Raw genomic sequence first — 25,079 nt, 5'->3', positions numbered from 1 at the left:
AACTGTCACATGAATGTTTACTTTGACACTCAAAATATATTGCGTTAAAAAGCATATTTTAGGTTGATCCAGCTAGAGCGCATATATGCAGTCAAGCGCGTGTCATGTTTCTATGGCAACCAGTTACCAGAGGCAGAGCTTCAGTGAGGGACAGCCAAACCGCGCTTTAGATTTTACAATGTCAATTAACCGTTTTGTTTAATCTTAAAGTTTTAGTGGTCAGATTCAGACTCGATGATGCAGAGCAGAGAGCACGGAGATGATAGCAAATAAATAACGTCAGCGCAGCGGCCATGGCACTGAACGAGCAATCGTTATTATAGTTCAAAAGGGCAAACAGCCAAAAGTTATTGTGCGAGTTAGCAGCTAACGTTAACTCGTTTAATTTGTCATCCGTCACCGTGAGTCCGTGACATCAAGTGGACTTTTGAAGCTGAAATAACAAGGATTAAGCTTGGACTTGGTGGAATAAAGAGAGGAATAAGTCAAGTCAAGTCAAGTCATCTTTATTTATATAGCGCTTTTTACAATACAGATTGTATCAAAGCAGCTTCACAGTGATAACATGAAAAAATACAAAAAATAATTTCATCATCGTCCACCTTTAAGGCAGATCTATAATATTGTTGAATATTAAATGTCCCCAACTAAGCAAGCCAGAAGGTAAGGCAACAGCGGCAAGGAACCAAAACTCCATCAGGTGACAGAAGGGAGAAAAAAACCTTGGGAGAACCCAGGCTCAGTCGGGGGCCAGTTCTCCTCTGGCCAATGAGTGAACAGTGTATGAAGTTCAGAATAATTCAGAGTATGGATGGACTGCATTTATACAGCGCTTTCACAGACCCAATGGCCACCAAAGCGCTTTACAATATTGCCTCACATTCACCCATTCACTCACTCATTCATACACCGACGGCGGTGTCAGCCATGCAAGGCGATCCAGCTCGTCGGGAGCTGGAGTATTTGTCCAGTTCCGGTTGGTTGAAGTCGGAGTGGAGAGTCGGAGTGGAGAGGAGGAGAGACTGGTTGACACTTCAGGTCAGCGGCGTCGTCGTCGTGTCCTGGCGCTGGTCCTTCAACAGATCTGGATACGGCCTGGTTCCGGTGGACAGCAGTAAACCTCGGGATAGACAGAGAGACTAATATTAGTGTAGACGCCATCCTTCTTATGATGTACCAAGTACATCAGGATTACGGGAAGTGTTCCCGGTCCCGGCTGTTCTAAACTATGCAGCTTAATTATAAGTCTATAATGTGTTATGTGTATGCTAGGCCGAAGAGATGTGTTTTTAGTCTAGATTTGAACTGACAGAGTGTGTCTGCTTCCCGGACAATGTTAGGAAGACTGTTCCAGAGTTTTGGTGCTAAATAGGAAAAGGATCTACCGCCAGCAGTCGATTTTGATATTCTAGGTATTATTAACTGGCCGGAATTTTGAGATCGCAGTAGACGTGAAGGACTATAATGCGTTAAGAGCTCGCTCAAGTACTGCGGAGCTAAACCATTTAGTGCTTTGTAAGTGATCAGCAATATTTTAAAATGTATACGATGTTTAATAGGCAGCCAATGCAGTGTTGACAGAACAGGGCTAATATGGTCATACTTCCTGGTTCTAGTAAGAACTCGAGCTGCTGCATTTGAACTAGCTGTAGTTTGTTTATTAAGCGTGCAGGGCAACCACCCAGTAGAGCATTACAATAATCTAGCCTTGAGGTCATAAACGCATGAACTAATTGTTCTGCATTATTCATTGAGAGCATATGACGTAATTTAGATATATTTTTAAGATGGAAGAAAGCGGTTTTACAGATACTAGACACATGACTTTCAAATGAAAGATTGGTATCAAAGAGCACACCCAGGTTCCTAACCGACGACGAAGACTTAACAGAGCAGCCATCAAGTGTTAGACAGTACTCTAGGTTATTACGTGTGGAAGTTTTTTGTCCAATAATTAGAATCTCTGTTTTTTCTGAATTTAGTAGTAGGAAATTACTAGTCATCCAATTTTTTATATCAGCTATGCTTTCCGTTAATTTTGTGAATTGGTAGGTTTCGTTAGGTTTTGAAGAAATATACAGCTGAGTATCGTCGGCATAACAGTGAAAGCTAATTTCATGTTTCCTAATGATATCTCCTAATGGTAGCATATACAGAGTGAACAGCAGCGGTCCTAGTACTGAGCCTTGTGGTACGCCATACTGAACTTGTGATTGATAAGACATCTCTTCATTTACTGCTACAAACTGATAACGGTCAGATAAGTATGATTTAAACCATGCTAGTGCAATTCCACTAATGCCAACATAATGTTCGAGTCTATTTAAAATAACATGGATAACTTTCTTGTCGGAGCCGAAGGATTGTAATGCATCACAGCCAGTCAGGTAACGTTACAAGGAAAGGATGGAGAGACTACTAACGTTACGCTGCTACGGCTCCTTAAATTAGGTAAGACAAAAAGTTGTAATTTTTCGCAACAGGTTTATTGACTTGTAATAGCAGTTTAAGGTGGAATATGTGACAATCGGGTCCAGTCGGGTCTGTGTCTTCCCGGCAGTTTTCGGGTCCAGCTTACAAAAATAATCGACGGGTCCAGGTCGGGTCCGGTTAGGTATTTATGGGGTCTGCACGGGTCCGGGTCCAGCTTTTGAAATAATAGTCGGGTCCGGGTCGGTTCGGTGTAGCAAATTACGGGTCCCTTCGGGTTCGGGTACGAATTTTTGGACCCGTGAAGACCTCTACTCTGACGTGCTTGGCACTAAGCTGTCTGAGTGGTTTGCGCGTTTGAGCTGCCTTGCCATAGGATGTGCAGTTGCTGCGCTATTCAAAATTTATTTGAGAATACATTTAAACTTACAATTCAATTACTGAATTTAGTTGTAAATAGTTTAAATTTAAAATTAACACATTTAAATTTATGGCAGTAAAAATAAACTGGCATGAAATGTAATGCAGTGTGTTGTGGCCAATTTACTTTGACCAAATTTGCTCATAAAAAAAAACTGATCGTCAATAATGAGTCTGATTCACAAACTGCTGTTCACACAACCTGATTCAAACTCAATGACCTGCAATATCAAACCCTTCAGAAGTCACTCATGAGTCATGTGGTGTGTTTACATTCTTTCACTGTTTGACTCCACAGATTAAACCATTAGGCCTACTAATGGAGTGGGGTATAGGGCAAATATCTCACTATGTGATAATGATTATCAACAGAGGATGATCCGTATGTGTTTTGCTCTTTATATCAAGTAGAGCTGTTTCAAACTGATTTTAGGGGACTGTTTTGATTTTACACAGCTCTGCTCTTGTATTAGGTCACTTTTAACCTTCCCTCCACTGTATTTTAAGAAATTCTGTGTGGTGACTTCATTCTTTGTCCTGATTTGGATCACACACACACACACACACACACACACACACACACACACACACACACACACACACACACACACACACACACACACACACACACACACACACACACACACACAATGATGGTCCCATAGCAATGACATCACCACTTACACGACTGGAGCTCAGAGGCAGTTTCACTTTTAGGGTGTGTATGCTCAGTATATATACACTACACTACCAGTGTATATTAGAATGTGTTGAATATATATAGGCTACATTTATACACACATATATATATATATATATATATATATATATATATATATATATATATATATATATATATATATATATATATATATATATATACATATAAAATGTTTTTATGGTTTTGAAAAAAGGGAGTAGCTCACTAGGTTTTGAAACATATTTTTGTGTTTGTCTGTAGTCCACCTTCTGTTTTTATTTAATACATTACCGGGTCTTGAAATACAGTAATATTGTGAAATATTGTTACAATAAAAAAAATAAAAAAAATAAAAAAATAAATATATATATATGTGTTTTTGTTTATATATATATATATATTTTTTTTTATGTATTAAAGTTTAATTTATTCCTTTGATGGTAGAAGTCGATTTTTCAGCAGCCATTACTTGTCACATAATCCTCAAAAAATCATTCTAATGCTGATTTGGTGCTCAAGAAATATTTCTTCTTATCAATGTTAAAAACAGTTTTTGTTGCTTCATTTATTTGAAAATAAATTCCCATAAATCCTGATGTACTTGTTGCATCATAAGAAGAATGCTAATATTATGCTAATATTAGTGTCTCTGTTTATCCCGAGGTTTACCGCAGTCCGCCGGATCCAGGCCGTATCCGGATCTGATGGAGGACCTGTGCATGGACACGATGACAATGCAGTGCTGAAGTGTCAACTAGTCCCTGTGAAGGCCTCCTTCCCTTCCCTTTACCTCTGTGCAGATAAAACGTTGTTTGTCGGGATGATTCCGGTTTACGTGGCGCGGAAGCGATAACACCAGGCACTGTTTTGTGCAAATGAGCGGCCGGATCGCTTTAAGGTTTTTTTGTTAGAACGGTGTCGTGTTAGCGGCCCCTAAGTTAATATGATCGTTGCGACGGAAGTGAATCAATCAAAACTTTAGCTTTGGATTTACAATAGCTGGACAATAACTTTATTATTTACTTACCGCATGCAGCTCCACACATACAAATTACACACACACAACAAATCATTGGATTATAGCTATAAAATCAGTCAGATGTGCCCGACTCTGAATACACATCAGTGGAGATTGCTTCGCTGTGCTGTGCATGGGAACAGGAGATGCTAAATATATCCTAACATTAAATAGCATGGTTTTACAAAGCTTAAAATTCAACTTTAGCTCTTCACACTCTCTGACAGTTTGTGAGGGAAGGATAAAAGAATAGCAGAGAATATATTTTCAGGTTCCCTGCCCATTTTCTAACAGACACAGAGAGACCATAGCATGGCCATTTATAATCCATTTGTATTTTATTTTACTTCAAACTTATTTGAACAACCATTGTTGGGAAGGTTACTTTGGAAATGTAATAGGTTACAGATTACAAGTTGTTGGCATCCTTCTGTCTTCGAGAGACAATGGTTTAGAATCTGCACCCAGGTCAGTCTGTGGTTTGGTTGCAGACTCTGCTATGACTGTAGAATCCGATACGGGAGCGACAGCACCGCTGGCACTTGCTGCAAGTGTAAGCAGTGGTGGTGTCAGTGGGGGCAAGCTGAACACTTTGCTGCCGACGGGTCCTCTTCTCCTCCCACTGAATTGCTCTTTTTTCTTCGGCTAATTTTCGTGGTCCGATGTCACTGCTTCCAAATCAGCTGGGCAGATTCTGCATGCTTTCAAATCTCGCTTGCAGGCGTCCTTGTAGCGCATTGGCCGTCCAGTTGGTCGTGTTCCTGTGGCAAGCTCCCCGTACAGAACGTCCTTTGGGATACGAACGTCATCCATCCTGCACAGGTGGCCAAGCCAGCGCAGTCGCCTCTGTGTGAGGATGGTGAACATACTTGGCATACCTGCCTGAGCCAAAATGGCTCTGTTTGTAATACGATCCTGCCAGGTGATGCTCAGGAGTCGTCTGAGGCAGCGCATATGAAAGGCATTCAGTCTTTGCTCTTGGCGAGAATATTTAAACCAGGTAGTACTCAACACTGACTACTGTCAGACTTTCAAAATCCTTCATCACTTGAATTAAGATTAATAATTTAATTTTAAAGCACAGCCACCACAAAATCAGACTTTAGCACCTCTTTTTACTTTGAGATCATTCTGAGGTTAAATGCAGATTTATGATCATAACAAGAAATAGTTTAATAGCTGTGATACTGTTTTTTAAATCAAATCGTTGCATAGCTATGACAGGAACCACTGGCATCTAACAATATATATTTTCTGTCAAAAGATTCATAAATAGAATTGTGGCTGGTAAATACGTTTTTAATTAGCTAGCAGAGCTAATTTGTTATAAATGGAGATTGACATTAACTACTGGACATTCACCAAGCAATACAGAGCTACATCTTTAGCATTATAGCAGACAGAAGTATGCCTTTCTTACTTTATTTAATGACTGCTTAGAGTTAACTGTAAAAATCCGCAGATTACAGTTACATTTATTTTGTAATTAAATTATGTAACACCGTTAAATGTAACTATAGGCTACTGTGAACAAAACACAGCATTAATATTTTCAACAGTGATGGTTTCAAAATAGCTTTTATAGTCCAACCGTGCTCAGGTAAAGGTATTACTCTAAATCCTCAAGATGGAATATTTTTTAATGGTGATATGATGAGTCTCTTCCCTTTGCTCTGTGACATTATGCAGTTTAAGATATGGAAAATTATATAGTAGTCAGTCATGGCTAACACACGGGTGAAAAAGCAGATGCCATACTTGGCCTGTAATCTGACATGAAATGATACCAGAAAACAAATCAAGTTTATATGATCAATTTTATGTTTATGTTATCAATTTTATTAATGTAGACAGTGACTGACAGCCCACATCAATTTTTGCTTTCATTAGACTGATCATAGTGACTGTCACAGACACAATTATATGACTATCGTAAATGATTGCAACATGGAAATCACTGTCTGCTGGTCACTCAAGTTAATTCATGAAATGTGAAAAATTAAAAATTTAAATGCTGTCTTGTAATTATCTTAATGCACAAAAAGAGAAAAAATGGGAAATTATATTTGTAACTCTTAGACTTATATATAGCCTATATCCAAAATATATTCAGCTAAAAAAACAAGCCACATGCTTTAACAAGGCAGTAGGCACAAATTATTCTTCAGAAGAAACTGTTTTGACTATTATTTTTATTTTATTTTTTCAGATATTGTCTTCCAATGTTGCCCACTGAATCTAAATAGTTGCACAAAGTGCACAGTGGCAATAAATAAATTCTTCCTCGCATGGTTTTGTAAACGTCATATTTTGAAATCCTGGAGTCAGTGGGTGCAGCCAATTGGCATCAAGAACATGATGTGACGACATAAATTCGACCCTTTTATGCGCGAACTTGACATGCATCGAGGCGAGAAAACGGCGCGACACGAGCTTTGTGATCAAACCTGAATCTTTTTGTTTGAAGGTAGGTGTGCCTGCATTATTATGATTAAATCGTTGAAAATTTGGCAGGCTGGATATTCATTTATGCGATGTGTCCGTCCATATGCGGAGAAGTATTTACGTATAGATTTATATTATAGCATGCATGTTTTTATTTTTGTCAATGCATCAAGTTGATCTATAGCAATCGCATTTCAAGGTTCACGTTACCTGCACTGAATGGTGTCATATCTTGATTTAGGTTGTGTGTAAGGAAACATAAACGAGCTTATAGGCTGTTTTGGTATTTTGAAACTCACACATGACCTATATTTCGAAAAGTAGTCTATAATTCCTGCATTTGAAATGTGTCAGAATGCCCGTTTAAAGCTTGGTCTCCATATGATGGAAACGCCATGTTTTCAAAAAGTATGCGTTGTTTACGTGCATGTAATCTGCATTAAAGCATCGTTGTTGCAGGAATGGTAGGCTTGCATGGTGTTTTGTGTGTTCGTGTGTGATCATGGAACTGTAGAAAAGAGCAGGGCGGAGCTGCGCACGCGGTCCCGCTTGACTGTCTTTGTTTGGATCTGTTCTCTCTGCGTTACTAATAAAAGCGCTTTTGTTTATACACAAAGTGCACGTATTGTCTTATTCTAGCGTAGGAACACGGATAAAACGTGTAACGTTATCGTTATACGAAGTATGCCATTTTATGTGGTTTTCACACGTGCAGGTAGAGTGTTGAGGGGAGGAGGCGGTGCAGTGTCAGTGTTTTTGAAGAATACGCGCCAGTTTTTCCCGCGAAGTTAAGCTAAACATATTTTGCGCGCCAAATTCACAACCTGTCGACAAATACATTTCTTAATTAGTTGGCTGTGGTTTGAATACGCTGACAGTTTTCCAGAAGTGGCAAATTCTGACAACCTGATGTTTGGGACATCAGGGGGCGTCCTCGAATAACGAAGACGATTTATTAACTCATTTTCTAAAAATGCAAAAAAGCTATTTGAGGACTAACGTTAGTCTGTGTGTTTTATTTTATGAATGAAATTAATTTTCAGCTTTATAAACAATCCATATAAGTCTGGTATTTCCCCCATTTAGATAGTGTACAATATGACCAGGATGAAGGTAGATGTAGCCCTAATGTTGCTGATTTTGTTTTCAGGCATACTTTGACTTGTATCTTCTGCAACAATGGCTTCTATAAGTGGTAAGATTATTTTATTTATACACATTAAATCAAAATAGGCAGGTGACATGATGTGGATAAATATGAGGCAAGAGTTGATCCTTGAGTTCTGCATTTAACAAGTAAGCTTGTTTTCAGATATTCAAATTAAGGAGCTGGACAAGCGTGCATCTGGTCAAGCTTTTGAGGTCATCCTTGGGAGTCCTGCTCCAGATGTCAAGGTTGAGTTTCCACTTGCCTCTCCAAAGAAGAAGGATCTTTCCTTGGAGGAGATCCAGAGAAAACTAGAAGCTGCAGAAGAGAGACGCAAGGTGCATATCTACACATTGTCAGACATTTTACCCTGTTTACAATGCATGCAATATTTCATTTACATGACACGCATGTTACACAACAATAAATGGGTGTTTATGAGATTTTGTCCAGATGCAGAAAGTTCACTTATTGTTAAGGGGAATATTAAAGTACAGGGAAGGGTGTATGGTAGTGCTGTAGCGGCGCGTCAATTTTGTCGACGTCATATTTTTTCGTCGACACTATTTATTTTTTGCACCGTTCCCGGAGGTACAGCTCGCCACACACACGTGGGAGACCGAAACCGCAACCTCTTCACAGAATTCACAATAGTGTTGTCAAAGTACCGGTCGGTACTGAAAATGTGACGGTACCAGCATTTCTGTTACCGGGTATATTCGGTACCCATTAATAGGCGCTGCTTTCTGTCGCTTCCGTGTGTATCTTAGCGTGGGGCTCCAGACTAACTTTTTTACTATGAGCACTGTAGCCGATATATACCACGATATAGTGTCTGTGTGTATTAAACTGCAAAAAGATTATTTAAATATTAACCCTGCATGTTCTGCTTGTCTCTGTGTGAATGGATGGTGCAGACGCGCGGTTTCATTTACCACACACACACACACACACACACTGAAGAACGAGTGACGCTCGCACTGTTTTCAGTCTCTGCTGCCTCACGATATGATGACATGATGAAATTCTTCTCCAGAGCCACTCTGACAGTCACTTCATGAGCATTTTATCGTTTTGAGAAAAACTATCGTCATATCATACACACACAGAAATTCAAAGGTCTTCACGGCAACCTGTCAAATAAAAGTTCGGTTTAACTTTGAAAAAATTTACAGAAATAATGATATTAGTCTACTGTACAATAGATTTAGCTACATCTCCATGTATTAAAAATACTACTACTAATAATAATAATGTGTGCATAGAAGGTTGCTTATTTTTAAGCAATATTTCTCAATATTTGCGTTTTACAGCATGTAGCCTTGAATGTATTATTTACTTATGATTACTGTCATAAATAATAAAGTAATTGAATGTGTTTTTTTTCAAATAGTTAAATAAAATAGAAAAATAGTTCCAACAGATTATGAACTAATGTGAACGGTAGCTACTAACCTTGCACGAACAAACAGCACAGAGCTAAGATGCCTTGGTTAGCCCAGCACCACCAAAGTACACAGCTGCTAGATCTAGCTAACGGTAGCAAGCAGATTGCAGTAGCTTTTAACGTTATCGGTCTAACGTTAGCTAACTCACGAGTCACGACTTAACGTTAGTTAGCGTTAACTCATGCTGTGGTCGTTTATGGGTCAAATACATAACGTTAGCCAGCTTATAGTATCATGATTCAGAACGCTAGTTCGCCAATGTCAAGTAACGGAGCCAAGCAATGTCCAGGCCAGGGTTTTTATTAAACGAGCAACAGAAAAATAATTGTTATATTAGTCGTCAGATTAGTCAAAAAATCGATAAAATAATTGCCCAACTAATCGTTTTATTAATAATCGTTTACCCCAGCCCTAGTGTATGTATTAAAGGGCTCTTTCTGTTCAATCTACTACTTGAGTAAACTTTGTCAGAAGAAAAACATCAAATGTACAAAGTCCTAATCTTAGCTTGAGAGTTTCTTTTCTCGCCCCCATTTTTTTTTTTTTTTTTTCTAGTCTCATGAAGCAGAGGTTCTGAGGCACTTAGCAGAGAAGCGTGAGCATGAAAAGGAGGTGCTTCAGAAAGCTCTAGAAGAAAACAACAATTTCAGCAAGATGGCAGAAGAGAAACTGAATCAGAAAATGGAGGCAAATAAAGAAAACCGTACAGCAATTATGGCAGCCATGAACGAGAAGTTCAAAGAGAAGGTACTGTAAACGTGATGTGGCTTTATTGCTGACTTTAATGTAATACAAATATTTAATAGTTTTCTGCTTCAATTCAAGGACAAGAAGCTGGAAGAGGTTCGAAAGAACAAAGAAACCAAAGAGGTCAACAGTGAAGAAAAATGAAACTGGCAAATATAGGGGATCCTAAGGTGTGCTTTTTGTTTTTGTTTGTTGGGAGTTCACATGAAAGAAAAAGTTAGTTTCATCATGGTCCATACTCAGAAAACCCAAAATGTAGCTTTTGTTTTGTATATAGCAGTGGTTTAACACCTTCATCAACTCTCCTTTTACAAATCTGTGAACCGTTTGGACTGCAGCTTTGTCATTGTCTGATATTAGGTCTTCAGAACCTGATAGGGACTCATGTATGATGTGCTTAAATCCTTAACATGCCTGTTACGCTCTGCATTTCTCTCTGCATTCACAAGGTTAGGAGCTTGGTTTTCTTGCTGTAAGCACATGACTGTTCTTTGTACAAGTCTAAGGATGTGTATTGGAGGGCTTTACTTGTGAAATGCAAAAATAGCAATACAAGTTGACATCTTTGACGGTTATCTTGTCTTAATTTGTACTTAATAAAATAAATACTGAAACTAGTGTTTGTTGTGCTTTGGCTAACATTTAAAAGTTTAGAAAAATGGTAAGTTGTCTCAGACTTTTTTTCCCATACTGTAAGAATACCTATTCATGTAGACATCTATAACTTAATATTGCTTAATTCTCTCAACCTAAAATCTGTGCTTAAATTTAGGAAAGGCTAAAGTTTTTGTTAATTTAAAAACTTGGTTAAGAAGTTGGCCATCTAAGTGCCATTGGTCCCAGAGGATCAGGTATAACATGGATTGTGTCTCCCTCTAGTGTAGAACATGATTTTATTCCTTCCCCAACATGTTCTTCAGCATGTATTTTATGCATCTCAATGCACAAGTTTGCTAAGTGTCCCACTGCTCCCTAGTTCAGGCAAGGTATGGTTTAAGAAATGGGGCAATTCCTATAATTGTTCTTTTGAATAATTATGATCAGTGATGTATCAAGTGACCAAATAAGAGTATGCAAAATTGCTTTAGCTTATGACTTAAAACCATGAAATGTGGGCTTTGTATTTTGTCAATTCACGAAATTAACAAGCATTGTCGTCTTGGTCAGGCAGTGATTATAGCGGATCCTAGTCTGTTTCCCACGAGGACATTGCTGTACATTTTTATATAAATATATTTTTAATATAAATTATTTTAAAGATCTTCTAAAATTTTGGATGATTTATGAAACTGAAAGTCAAAGATGGTCTTGCTATCAATATAATAGAGAAATAATGAATACCGGATTTGCGGTGTATAACACAATGTTTGTCCTCAGTAGATAGTATAAGCTATGTGTTGGTAAAATATAGCCCTAGTTTTTATACAATCCGACACCTGTCTCAACGGTGACACCTAGTGGTCACTTGCAGGTGTTGATCTGAAACCACCTTGACAATGAGCCATTAAACATTTTTTTTTTTGTATTTTTCTAATATATGAAGCTTGAAACATGTAGGCTTCTCACTGCATAATGTTATTTCTATCTATCTGTTGAGAAATTATTGGGTCTAAGTAGCATAATACAATAACTCAAGTAAAATAAACAAGGAATAAACACATTTTCAAGTACAGAGGGAAGACAAGGATGACTCTGGGGTTAGATTTAAGATTGTGTATATTTTACAAAATATATTATAACTGAACTTGTACACACAAAACAAATGTGTTCATGACATGAACCACATAGGTAGAACTTCATGGACAACATCATCACTGACTCCTAAGAGAGAGAAAGAGAAGTGAAGGAAATAAGGAACATTTAGTTGAACATGTTCTACTCTCTAATTTTAAATTTCATATTTAAAAGATCTTAGAGTGCACACACATATACGATACAAAAATAATGATATAAATATTCATACCAATTAATGTTCATAATACTATTATTGCATACTGTTCAAAGATTTGGAAAAAAATGATTTTGATGTTGTGGGAACAAACGTTCTTGAGACACTCATGTTAATAAAGCCCATCTGAACTGAGGGAAAAAAAATTATAGAGAGAGATGCAAGAAATCTGAATAGAAATAACATTATTGACACGACTTTTTCTGACCTTATACAGTATATATATATATATATATATATATATATATATATAATATTTAATGCACACATTGTGATGTAAACTTAACCAATTTATTTATTTATCTTTTGTACTATTGCCTACCCTGAGCTGTGTCCTTGAAAGCACTTCATATAGAGCCTACTCAGTACAGTACAGTACACTACACTACTACAGTACACAGTAAATAACACAATATTTTATGGTATTTTATTATTAAATTATATTTAATTTAATTATTATGAAGGTCTCTCTATTATGTCTGAGTCTGACTATTAAAATGTAATATGTCTCAACCAACATTATAAAACCATGTCAAAGAGATGTACTCATAACATGTTTTGTGGGTAACGTTAAACAGGCTGACTGAGCACGTGACAATGAAAACATTAAGATTATTTTAACTGAATTAAAATGAGTAATTACCAAGCTTTCAGAATGAACATGCTACAGTTTGTTGTGCTGTCAATAAGTCAACACAGGCTTATCATGCAACAGTTCCGTTAAATGAATGTGCTATTTAGCAGCTATGCATTCAAGACTATTTAGCAAATCACCATCACGTTGGCTACGTTAACTTTTCAATGAAATGCATCACAATTGTTTTTAAAGTTAAACAAATAAAAGTGTATTCGCATTTGATACTCACACTCTGATTTTCATCCATCTTCGCTGGTCCTCTAATTCGGTAGGTGGTGTTGTCACTAAAAACTAGTTGTCCCAGAAATGCGGTCCTAAAACTGCGGTCCTGAAAATGCAGCCTCCGGTTTTGCGATTCGGCGGACCACGCCAGTGACGCCACCTGTCGAAACACTTGTGAAACACTCCGAAGCTTCAGTTAGCCGTAGTCACGTGACGTGTGTTTTGAATCACGCTTCGGATCAGTGTTTGAAAAATCTGCGCTTCGGGATCTCGAAAAGCTTCGGAACGTCAGTTTCGTGTCAGCCATCCCTACCATTATCTGTACTGTTCATTTTTAGTAATCAACACTACTTGGTATACAAATAATTGCCAAATTTGTTTATTTGATAAAGTACCTTAAGATAACCTAAATATTTACGAATGTACATCATAGATGCAAACGTACTCGGTTACTAACGTAACCTCGGTTCTCTCTAGAAGAGGAACGAGTACTGCGTCGAAGACGCTGCGGGAAAGATTCTTTCTCGAGTTATTGAAGCCAAAAAATTAATCCTTAATTTTGTAATAATGTAAAACGCTTTGCAGCAGCATACAGCCTTAGGCGGAACAGCTTGCGCGCCTATTGGCTGCCCTGCGGCAAAAGCAGCATCCTATGCGAGGCCTCCATGACGCTTGACCCAATAAGGATGCTTCGCGCCCTCTACGTCACGTCCCACCAGAATGGGCGTGGCCTAGGCTTATAAATAACCGAGCACAGCTGCGTACGTACCCCTGATTTTCATTGCCGAAGCGAACCAGAGCTGGATGCAGGTACGGCACAGAGACGCAGTACTCGTTCCTCTTCTAGAGAGAACCAAGGTTACGTCAGTAATCGAGTACGTTCTCTTGCTGTGGGAACCCAGTGTAAAACGCCGTGCATGCTGAGATCCGACACCAGATACCCAAGGGCGCGCGCGCCCGGGGCACACAAGTGCATAATCATCAGAAAAACTCACACAGAGTTTCAGGAAAGAGAGGCTAGAATAGCATCATTCCTTTATAATTAGTGCCCCGAAGGGCATTTACAGCATATGTATGTAAATAAATATATATGGTGGGTCATTACACAGCTCATAGGACATAACTGTCAGTGAGTGATGCTTAAAACATTTTGGCAATCTGGGCCGTAATAGAACGGGACAGAAACACCATTTTGTGTCTTTCAGACCGAGAGCAGTCTGACCTACAAGGCGGGTACCTCTAGGTTATAAAACCTTATAAATGTAGACGGGGAGGCCCAGCCTGCCGCCATACAGATATCTTGCAACAAGATTCCACTAGACCAAGCCCACGAGGAGGCCATACCCCTCGTAGAATGTGCTCTGATGCCCAACGGGCATTGCAGTCCTTTTGATGCGTAGGCTAGCGCTATGGCATCCACTACCCATCAGGAGAGGCTCTGTTTCGACGCAGCTCGTCCCTTGGAACGTCCGCTGAACGAAACGAAGAGCTGCTCTGTCTGCCTAAAAACAGCAGAGCGGGACACGTAAGCTCTTAACACCCTAACCGGGCAAAGAAGGCTAGCGTCATCCTTTTCCTCGGAGGCCGGCAGAACCGACAGGGAGATAACCTGAGCACTGAACGGTGTGTTGAGGGACTTAGGCACATACCCATGTTTCGGCTTTAGTACGACTTTAGAGTCATTAGGCCCGAACTCCATACACGACGCTCTCACCGAGAGCGCTTGTAAATCCCCCACGTGCTTCACTGAAGCGAGAGCCAGAAGAAACACTGTCTTGAAAGACAAGTGCTTTATGTCAACTGAGTGCACAGGCTCAAACGGGGCACCCTTCATGGCATCCAGTACCGTAGAAAGGTCCCAGACGGGGACTGAAGGAGGTCTGGGAGGGTTCAATCTCCTAGCTCCTTTAAGGAAACGAACAACCAGGTCGTTCCTACCAAGTGACCGGCCAAGTGTCGGATTGACAAATGCTGCTATAGCCGCCACGTAAACTTTGAGCGTGGATGGGGTCCTACCCTTATCCAGCAGCTCCTGTAGGAAGGAGAGAACCTCCGTTTCCCAGCACTGCAGGGGTGATATACCCTGGGCTGAGCACCAGCTAGAGAACACAGACCATTTAGAGGGATAGAGCCTTCTAGTGGACGGAGCTCTAGCCTGCTCGATTGTGTCTAACACTCCTTTTGGGAGGTTAGCGGGTACCCGTTGATGGCCCACACATGTAGGGACCAAAGCTCCGGGCGAGGATGCAAAATCGAGCCCCTGGCCTGAGAGAGGAGGTCCCTCCTCACTGGTATCGGGCATGTAGCAGTGCTCGTCAGCTGCATCAGTACTGGAAACCATGCTTGGTTTGTCCAGAACGGAGCCACGAGTAGCACTGAGCATCCGCTTTTCCTGATTCGCTCCAATACCTGAGGTAGAAGCGAGACAGGAGGAAAAGCATAGAGCGGGCAGCGGGGCCATACGTGGGCCAGCGCGTTCCCGCTCTTGGAGAAAAATTTCGGACAATGAGCGTTTTCCTGAGATGCAAACAGGTCTACTTTTGCTCTGCCGAATGTCCTCCACAGCAGTTGCACTGTCTGTGGGTGTAGAGACCACTCCCCCGTAGGAACATTGTTCCGTGAGAGTCTGTCTGGGCCGATATTCAGGTGCCCTTGTACGTGCACTGCTCTCAGCGAGCGCAGTTTGTGTTGGGCCCAAACCAGGAGGTTTGTACAGGTTTTGGGATTTGACACCGCCCTGGTGATTTATGTAGGCCACTACTAATATGATGTCCGAACGGACCAGGACATGATGTCCTTTTATCCGGGGACAAAAGCGCCTCAGCGCGTAGTCCACTGCCTACATTTCCAGGCAGTTTATGTGTGGGAGCCTTTCCCGTTCTGACCACTGGCCAAAGAACGGTCTGCCCTCGAGCAACGCTCCCCAGCCTGAAGTGGATGCATCCGTACTGCCCTACAAAGGCAAAACACCTTAACTCGCTAGAGTGTGGAACTGAGAAAAATGACTTTAAAGATTTTTAGTTGTCCCGCCAAATTAATTATAGCTAGGACACTGGAAATCTGGCAATTAGATGTTTAAGTAATGAAAATGATCTACATAAAAAAATATTGAGCTCAAACTTGACTTTTGACCAATATTTTAAAGTTACTGTACTCTGCCTTTGTATTATCAGCAAAAAGTGAGAAGTCATGCCAAGGCAAAAGGCAGTAACTTCCACATTATCAATATTTGGTTGCTGATTGGTTAACAAAATTAACCACCATTAACAAAATAAGTTTAGTAACACCTCTATAAAATCTAGTGATCATGGTATTTATTTTGTATGATTTACAATTACTTATAGCCATACTTATTGCTATACTGTGCTTTGATGATTGCAGTCTGATGGCATTAATACATTAGACCTGACAAAATACCTCCATAGCGATAAAGAGCAAGCAATTGGTGCTGAGTGGCATAAGACTAGCTATGCGCGCGTTCAAAATGATCACGATAAAACAGATCCTCGCACACATTCGACAAGGGGACTGTTTTTTTGGAACTGTGCGAGCGAAGACCTTTGGTGGAAATCCGGCCGCAGCGGGACTTGAACACCATCGTTTTCCTAAGCGGGCTAGGAAGGCGCAGAGGCCTCGGGCTTGATCACAATCTTTGGCCGAGTCCCTCGCGGCGGGGGGTGGCGTCCAGCTGAGCGAGAGCGCTGTCTCGGGTCTGTCGCAGAGCTGGAGCGCTTGGGCAGAAAGTGTCTCATGGCTTGCGATGTTTTTTGTAACTCAGCGAATCGATCCACGAAATCCTTGACGGATGATCTAAAGAGGCCAGCAGTCGACACGGGAGCGTCGAGGAACGCAGCGCGCTCTGACTCCGCCATCTCAGAGAGCGTGAGCCAAATATGTCTCTCTGACACGGTAACGGAGGCCATAATTCGCCCAATGGCATGTTGGCATGTGCAGCGGATTTTGTGGCGCGAAGAGCGAGGTCTGTGGCGCTCTGTAAATCCGGCACGCAGATCGCTCCCGGGCCTTCCTCGTCGAGCTTACGGAGAAGGTTGGCCTGGTGAATCTGCAACACCGCCATCGTGTGCAATGCCGACACAGCTTGTCCAGTGACTGAGTAAATGCGGCTGTTCAAATTTGAGGACGTGCGGCAGGCTTTGGATGGTAACGCTAACTTAGCCCGCCTTCCAGCAGAGGGTGGGCAAAGGTGAGTCGCTACAGCCTCTTCCACCGGAGGGAGGGAGTGGTATTCTCTGCCTCTAGCACCGTCCACTACGGAGAGTGCTGCTAAGGCAGAAGTACGCACTCTGGCTGAAAAGGGGGCTTTCCAGGACTTCGCTACTTCTTTGTGAAGCTCAGGAAGAAAGGGCGCGAGTCGAGAGGGCGGAGAAGCGTAGTCTCCAGGCAGAAAACAGCCATCCAGCCGTTTAAGCGCAGGCTCCTCGGGCGCCGACCACTCGAGGCCGAGGCTCGCGACGGCCTGCGTGAGCAGACGCATCAGCTCTGCTTCGATGCTGGCCTTTCCTCCTCGACGTTCACGAGCGGCGGGGACCACAGAGCTCACCCATCCCTCGCTACCCGAAGCGAGGAGAGAACAGCAGTCGTCCTCCACAGACGCGGCTTCACCCTCATCGTCCACAACGGACGCGGCGGCAGACAGCGGCCGTTGTCCGTCGGCCAGGCGAGTCTGCAGAGTCACCATAGGCATCGTCTCGCAGTGATGGCAGCCGCCATCGGCGAGGGCTAAAGCTGCATGGTCCTCAACCAGGCAGGAAACACAAATCACGTGGTGGTCCCCGTCGCTGAGTGGAGCTCGACACGAGCGACAGACGCGAGACATCTTGAAAAAGACACTCGGCTCTTTTAGTGTGGAGAAAACAAAGTGTGACGCAGCGGCGAACACACACACTGATAAGAAAGGATATATATCACGCCGGATAGCGATACAGGGAACGGCGGCTGAAGGCGGCGAGATGTCGACCAGCGGCTTCAGTGAAAGGCGCGTCCTGCAGCGACTGTGGCGGCTTCCTCTCAGGATCCAGCGATGCGGGAGATTCGCTGAAGAAAAAGAAAATCAGGGGTACACAGCTGTGCTCGGTTATTTATAAGTCTAGGCCACGCCCATTCTGGCGGGACGTGACGTAGAGGGTGCGAAGCGTCCTCATTGGGTCAAGCCTCATGGAGGCCTCGCATAGGCTGCTGCTTTTGCCGCAGGGGAGCCAATAGGCGCGCAAGCTGTTCCGCCTAAAGGGCCGTACACACCGGGACGAATATCGGCGTGCATTATTCGTCAGCGTTTTTCAACGCATTTTTTGTGTTCACACCCAAGCGATTTTCGCTGACGATGAGCCGAGTGAACATGCAAATTCATTCCCTGACATTAGATGGCGCTTAATGTAAAACAGAAATACCCCGCGTAGTCGCTGGCAAGTTTTTCATATAGTTCTTTATGTTCTGACACCAGCGAGACCAACAGCTCTATATTCATCTTGACTTGCATCTCGCTCGTCTTATTTCTTCCCGGCAGTGTAGACACTATACTTGGCGTATATCTTCTTCGCGTTACGCTCGGCAATACCGTTTTGTGTTTGAGCGCCCCCAAGTTGTGTGTAACTGTAACTTCAGAAGCTCTCATTGGTCGGATAGTTTTTGACGCGGTGCGTCAAACCAAAAAAACGAACCCGAGGCGTTTTAAAAAAAATTACGCTTTTACGTGTGCCGTTTTACGCCTCGGTGTGCACACTCACATTGGCGCCCTTTGTTTAGTCACGAGGCGTTAAACGTTGGAGAATATCGCGCGCGAAATTCGTCCCGGTGTGAACAGGCCTTGTAGGCTGCTGCAAAGCGTTTTACATTATTACAAAATTAAGGATTAATTTTTTGGCTTCAATATCGCGAGAAAAAATCTTTCCCGCAGCGTCTTCGACGTAGTACGAAAGAACTCTCGTAAGAGAACATGTTTTTTCTTTGGTTATTTGTTATGGCTGAGCATTTCTTTGCTCGATTGAAACAGTATTTAAGTTTTTTCTTCATCTGTTTTGAAATGGTAAATTAAAATGCATTTGGATGTAGTTTTATCAATGAAAAACATAAGCCACTAATGTGAAACTGAATGAAATGTGTATCTCCTCACTTTAAACAATTTTAACATTTTTTAACGTTTTTTTTTTTTTTTTTTGGTGCCACCATGTTCAGTATTTTAATTACAGTTTGATCCACTGGGGGAAGTATTGCACAAACACTTCCAGTCTAAGTGCAGCTGTAATGTGACATGCTGACAAAATGCACCACTCCAGTTCCTGACAGAACTGTCAACTGTGTTCATTTGGCTGCTGACATTAGCAACTCATTATGTCAGAATTTTATAGTGATTAGTTTCTCTAATGCTCACTGATGTGCTGTAAAAGAGAATATAAGTTTATAAAAATAAATCGCATTCCTTGCACAACACGAGTGTGTGTGTCTTTAAGGCATAGCCTATATTCAATACATTTTCATAAAATTATTCACCCTCAGTGGGGCCAACACAGAGGTCAAAGTTCATGCAGACAATTGCTGAGGTCAGTGTAAATTCAATGCTCCAACACCACTCTTGGAGCAAGGTAGTCATGATAATGTCTAGAGCAATCCCAGCAATGAATGAACTGAAGGTTATAATCACAGCAAACTATGTCACTTCATCCTTTACTTAGTGCTTTTTTCCAGCCTATTTACCTTTCCGCCTTTACCCTGACAAACCTTTCAGATGTCCTCTCAAAAGCTGACATCCCCTCAGATTTCATTTCATAAAGGTCAACCACCATATATTTTTGCAGTCAAAAGTCTTTAAAAAGAAGTCAGGTTGCCACCACATGACCGAGATGCAGATAAAGGAAGAAATACACACTTCTGACAGTAATCATCTAATGACAGCAAAAAACCATCACTAGTACAATTAATGATGTCTGAGTCAGTGAGATATACAGTAAAAGTGTCAATGGTAAAGAGAAAAGGAAAAATCTTTAAACAATCTTGTTGAAACCGTTCCAAGATCTTATGCTCTTTTTATTCATGTTGGTTTAATTTGGTTGGTTTTTAGAAAAATGTTTAGAAACATGTTCATGAAGAGCTTCAGTTTAATAACTCTTCACGAATCATGATGCCATGTGGTGTCATCAAGTAAAAAGTAATATATTTTTCTTATACCTTAAATACATGTGAGTGAACACATAAAATAAATATTTCAAACTAAACAGTATATTATTATTATTAATTTATTTATTACAAATATCATTTATTAATACATTTCATTATGTTTTTTTGGAGTCATACCACATGACATTTTACAACTCACTGGCCTGGTTTCACAGACAGGGCTCAGATTAGGCCAGGATTAGGCCCTAATTCAATTAGGACATTTAAGTGGGTTTTTATAAACATTACTGGTGTACATCTTGAGACAAAACAATGACATTAACATATTTTAAGATATGTCAGTGCAATTAGTTTTTTTTTTTAAACAGCTCAATAATGCATTTTAGTCTGAAACTAGGTTTAAAGCCGGGTGCACCGTGCGATTTTGACCACGATTTGGCCGTCTGAGACAAATTTAGCTAATCCTTAAAGAATCCTCTGATCCTAGGCTAAAATCTGAAGTAACAGGAAAATGAATGAGTCTCACTACCAGAGAGATACCAACAATAAATATGTTTATTAGGCTGCATTGATTAGGTCAGCTGGAAACGGGGACACTTCCTATAACACCTGATGTACTCGTTACATCATAAGAAGAATGGCATCTACGCTAATGTTAGTCTTTCCATTTATTCCGAGGTTTACTGAAGTCAGCCGTATCCAGGCCGTATCCAGATCAGACGGTGACCCTGTGCCTGGACACTACCACAACGCATCCCTGAAGTGCCAGCCTCATCGGCCCTGTGAAGGCCACATGGTTAGCTCAACAAACTCGTCTCCATACCGGCATGATGACTCCGACCTCCGACCAGATGGAACTGGATAAATATTATGAATGTTCTTCTCCAATCTGACTTCTGAACGTAATTTGACTTTGCCTGAATCATAATCATACACTGTTCGTTCGTTGGCCAGTGGAGAACTGGCCCCCGACTGAGCCTGGTTTCTCCCAAGTTTTTTTTTCCTCCATTCTGTCACCTGATGGAGTTTTGGTTCCTTGCCACTTTTGCCTTGGCTTTTGGTTTGCTTAGTTGGGGACATTTAATATTCAACAATATTATGATCTGCCTTACTTCAGGTGGACGATGATGCGATTTTCTTCTAGAAACAAACTTTGTTGTAAAAAGCGCTATATAAATATAGGTGTGATGATCAGGTTCTGTTTCTGTGGACTTTGTTTTATTTCATTCATGTTTCTTTGTGTTTGGTCTGTTTTATTTCATTCAGTTTGCTTCATTCTGGGTGTGCTTATTGTATTCATTTATCCCTAGCCTGCTTAATTATTAGTTCCTCTGTTTCAGGTGTGTGCCTTGTTAGTTTGTATGGTCCCTCTCGTTTATGTCATTTGCCCCAGCTGTGTCTCGTTCCCTGTTCTCCTCTGTGTATTTAAACCCTGTGTTCTGTCTTGTTCCTTGTCAGTGATTGTATGTTGTATGTACGTTCCATGTGAGTTTCCCGGTTCCTTGTTATAAGTTTATTCAAGTTCTGAGTGATTAAAGTCTACTTGCATTTAGATCCGACTACCGTCTTTGCTTCCACGCAATTCGTGACATAATCACTGACCAAACAACGGATCTAGCAGGTAGTTCCCAGGACCCCGTGATGGATCCAGTAGAGATTATGCGTCTCCGTCAGGGGAATCGACCCATTGAGGACTACGTGACAGACTTTCTGAAACTGGCTCATAATCATCCCCTGGATGATTTATGTTTGTCGTTTTTTTTCCGTGGAGGACTGTCTGAGCCCCTCTACTCAGCGATGCCCATGCCTGATCCTTCTGGGACTCTGAGTCAGTATATCGAGTGGGCTCTTTCTATGAGTGGTTCATCGTTTGCTGTGGGCTTAGCGGAGGAGGTAAAAGTGCTTCACGTGGGCTTCATTCAACCCGTGCTTCTCCCGTACTCGGCCGAACCTACGTCGCGAGAGACGCCCACCAAACCCGCGCTCCACGTCTGCCCAGCCGAGCCCGCGCTCCACGTCTGCCCAGCCGAGCCCGCGCTCCACGTCTGCCCAGCCGAGCCCGCGCTCCACCTCTGCCCAGCCGAGCCCGCGCTCCACGTCTGCCCAGCCGAGCCCGCGCTCCACGTCTGCCCAGCCGAACCCGCGCTCCACGTCTGCCCAGCCGAGCCCGCGCTCCACGTCTGCCCAGCCGAGCCCGCACTCCACGTCTGCCCAGCCGAGCCTGCGCTCCACGCACCTGAACCTTACGTCAGCCTCGACGAACCCAGTGAGCCGAGTGAGTCAAGTGCATCCAGTAATGAGTCAAGTGCATCCAGTAATGAGTCAAGTGCATCCAGTAATGAGTCAAGTGCATCCAGTAATGAGTCAAGCCCAGTGAAGCGCCGTCGCAGAAGGAGAAGGAGGACTCGTTGGGCTCGCCAGGCTCCGGAGGGCGTTCCCAGGCGCCTCGCCCTGCCGGCCCCGCCTCTGCGCCTCGCCCTGCCGGCCCCGCCTCTGCGCCTCGCCCTGCCGGCCCCGCCTCTGCGCCTCGCCCTGCCGGCCCCGCCTCTGCGCCTCGCCCTGCCGGCCCCGCCTCTGCGCCTCGCCCTGCCGGCCCCGCCTCTGCGCCTCGCCTTACCTGCGGTCTTCAAGCTCCGGGAGGCTTCTCTCGAGCCCGCTTACAGGTCAGAGGTTTCTCCCGTAAATTTCCCCAAGTATTTTTTGGGGGGGGGCAGGAGGTACCCTGAGAGGGCCATGGAGGCGGCCCCTGAGCTTCCTGTACCGCCCGAATTTCCCATGCTGCTGGTCCCGTCCAGTTCTGTGCTTCATACACCCTGGTCCCCGTCTAAGTCTGCTCCACCCTGGTCCCCGTCTAAGTCTGCTCCACCCTGGTCCCCGTCTAAGTCTGCTCCACCCTGGTCCCCGTCTAAGTCTGCTCCGCCGTGGCCACCCTCACGACCTGCTCCGCCGTGGCCACCCTCACGACCTGCTCCGCCGTGGCCACCCTCACGACCTGCTCCGCCGTGGCCACCCTCACGACCTGCTCCGCCGTGGCCACCGGCTCCGAGGCCGTCCTGGAATCCATGGTCCCTAGCTACCCTGTCTGGGACTCCAGGACGCCCTTCCCCCCCTCCCAAGTCATCACCGTGATCTTGAACGGCGTGAGGTCACGCCTTTCGGAAGGGGGGAATTATGTGATGATCAGGTTCTGTTTCTGTGGACTTTGTTTTATTTCATTCATGTTTCTTTGTGTTTGGTCTGTTTTATTTCATTCAGTTTGCTTCATTCTGGGTGTGCTTATTGTATTCATTTATCCCTAGCCTGCTTAATTATTAGTTCCTCTGTTTCAGGTGTGTGCCTTGTTAGTTTGTATGGTCCCTCTCGTTTATGTCATTTGCCCCAGCTGTGTCTCGTTCCCTGTTCTCCTCTGTGTATTTAAACCCTGTGTTCTGTCTTGTTCCTTGTCAGTGATTGTATGTTGTATGTACGTTCCATGTGAGTTTCCCGGTTCCTTGTTATAAGTTTATTCAAGTTCTGAGTGATTAAAGTCTACTTGCATTTAGATCCGACTACCGTCTTTGCTTCCACGCAATTCGTGACAATAGGTGACTTGACTTGACTTGATTTCCAAAAGGGTTTAGCGTCAGGGACAAACAAGGCCAAAATAACAAACAAAAACAATCTTTTTGTTTAACCTCTACAATTCCTAAAACAAAAGAAAACAAAATACAATTTAAACTTACCTACCTCCCTTAACCAAAAACAATGTAAAAAGATAGATATGCAAAATAAAATAGCGTCAAACCCTCTACCTCTTTAAAAAATAATAATAATAATAATACAATAATATATTTACAGGAGATGAATGTGCAAGTCTGTAGCAAACAATGCAAAATAGAATCCAAAATCATAGTCAAACAGGCATGGGTCAGTTAACTAGAATAACACAGGTCCCAAAATCACAATCACAAAAACTACTCGGTTACTAACGTAACCTCAGTTCCCTGAGATGAGAGAACGAGTATTGCGTAAGGCTAGCTTACGCTATGGGAAAACCATAGAACGAATGATTCGTTCATTTTGTGTTGACCGCGCAACATCCCATAGGTTCTGTACATTAAACAGAAATGATTAGTTCATCTCTCGAGTTCGGGTTCGGCCGGGTCCGAGTTTTTCGTTCTTCCTGTCAGTCCCATAGCGACTATTCTGTCAGAACCGGAAAGACAAATGATTAGTTCATCTTTCGAGTCTCGAGTTCGGGTTCGGCCGGGTCCGAGTCTTTCGCTCTTCCTGTCAGTCCCATAGATAGAGACTATGCTGTCAGTACTGGAAAGACAAATGATTAGTTCATCTTTCGAGTCTTCGGTATAAGGTAGGTTCGTCTGGCAAGGAAAGAGCTATACCAGCGAAATAACCTGTGCTCTGAACGGAGTTCGAGAGTACTTTAGGAACATAACCGTGCCTTGGCTTAAGGAGGACTCTCGAGTTGTTTGGCCCAAACTCAAGGCAGGAAGTGCTAACTGATAGCACTTGCAAATCGCCCACTCGTTTGACTGACATGAGCGCCAACAAGAGAGAGGTTTTGAGCAAGAGGTGCTTCAGGTCTGCAGACCGCAGCGTCTCAAATGGGGCACATTTCATGGCTTCCAGGACCGAGGAGAGGTCCCAGGTAGGCACAGAGGGGGGTCATGGAGGGTTTAGTCTCCTTACGCCTTTAAGGCAGTGCACAACGAGGTCATTCCTTCCTAGTGAATTACCGGCCACAAGAGTGTGAGATGCTGGTATAGCCGCCACATACACTCTGAGC

General features: G+C 42.6%; 1 protein-coding gene across 1 annotated transcript; it reads left to right on the top strand.

Annotated features, from left to right (window-relative positions):
- Nucleotides 1–6,901: 6,901 nt before the first annotated feature.
- On the top strand, nt 6,902–10,969 carry stmn1a (stathmin 1a). Its single transcript, XM_079592056.1, has 5 exons — nt 6,902–7,035; nt 8,164–8,208; nt 8,326–8,498; nt 10,164–10,355; nt 10,434–10,969. The coding sequence occupies exons 2-5, from the start codon at nt 8,193–8,195 to the stop codon at nt 10,497–10,499; spliced, it is 447 nt and encodes a 148-aa protein (XP_079448182.1). The 5' UTR covers nt 6,902–7,035; nt 8,164–8,192; the 3' UTR covers nt 10,500–10,969.
- Nucleotides 10,970–25,079: the final 14,110 nt, after the last annotated feature.

The sequence above is a fragment of the Phoxinus phoxinus genome, assembly GCF_949152265.1.
Source record: "Phoxinus phoxinus genome assembly, chromosome: 19".
In the NCBI taxonomy this organism is placed as follows: domain Eukaryota; kingdom Metazoa; phylum Chordata; class Actinopteri; order Cypriniformes; family Leuciscidae; genus Phoxinus; species Phoxinus phoxinus.
The sequence above is the reverse complement of the archived record's forward strand: the minus strand, read 5'-3'. Positions and strand labels throughout refer to the sequence as shown.

Coding starts and splice junctions, on each gene's coding strand:
- stmn1a (XM_079592056.1), top strand. Junction 8,499..10,163: donor CTGCAGAAGAGAGACGCAAG/GTGCATATCTAC, acceptor TTTTTTTTCTAG/TCTCATGAAGCAGAGGTTCT. Junction 10,356..10,433: donor ACGAGAAGTTCAAAGAGAAG/GTACTGTAAACG, acceptor CTTCAATTCAAG/GACAAGAAGCTGGAAGAGGT.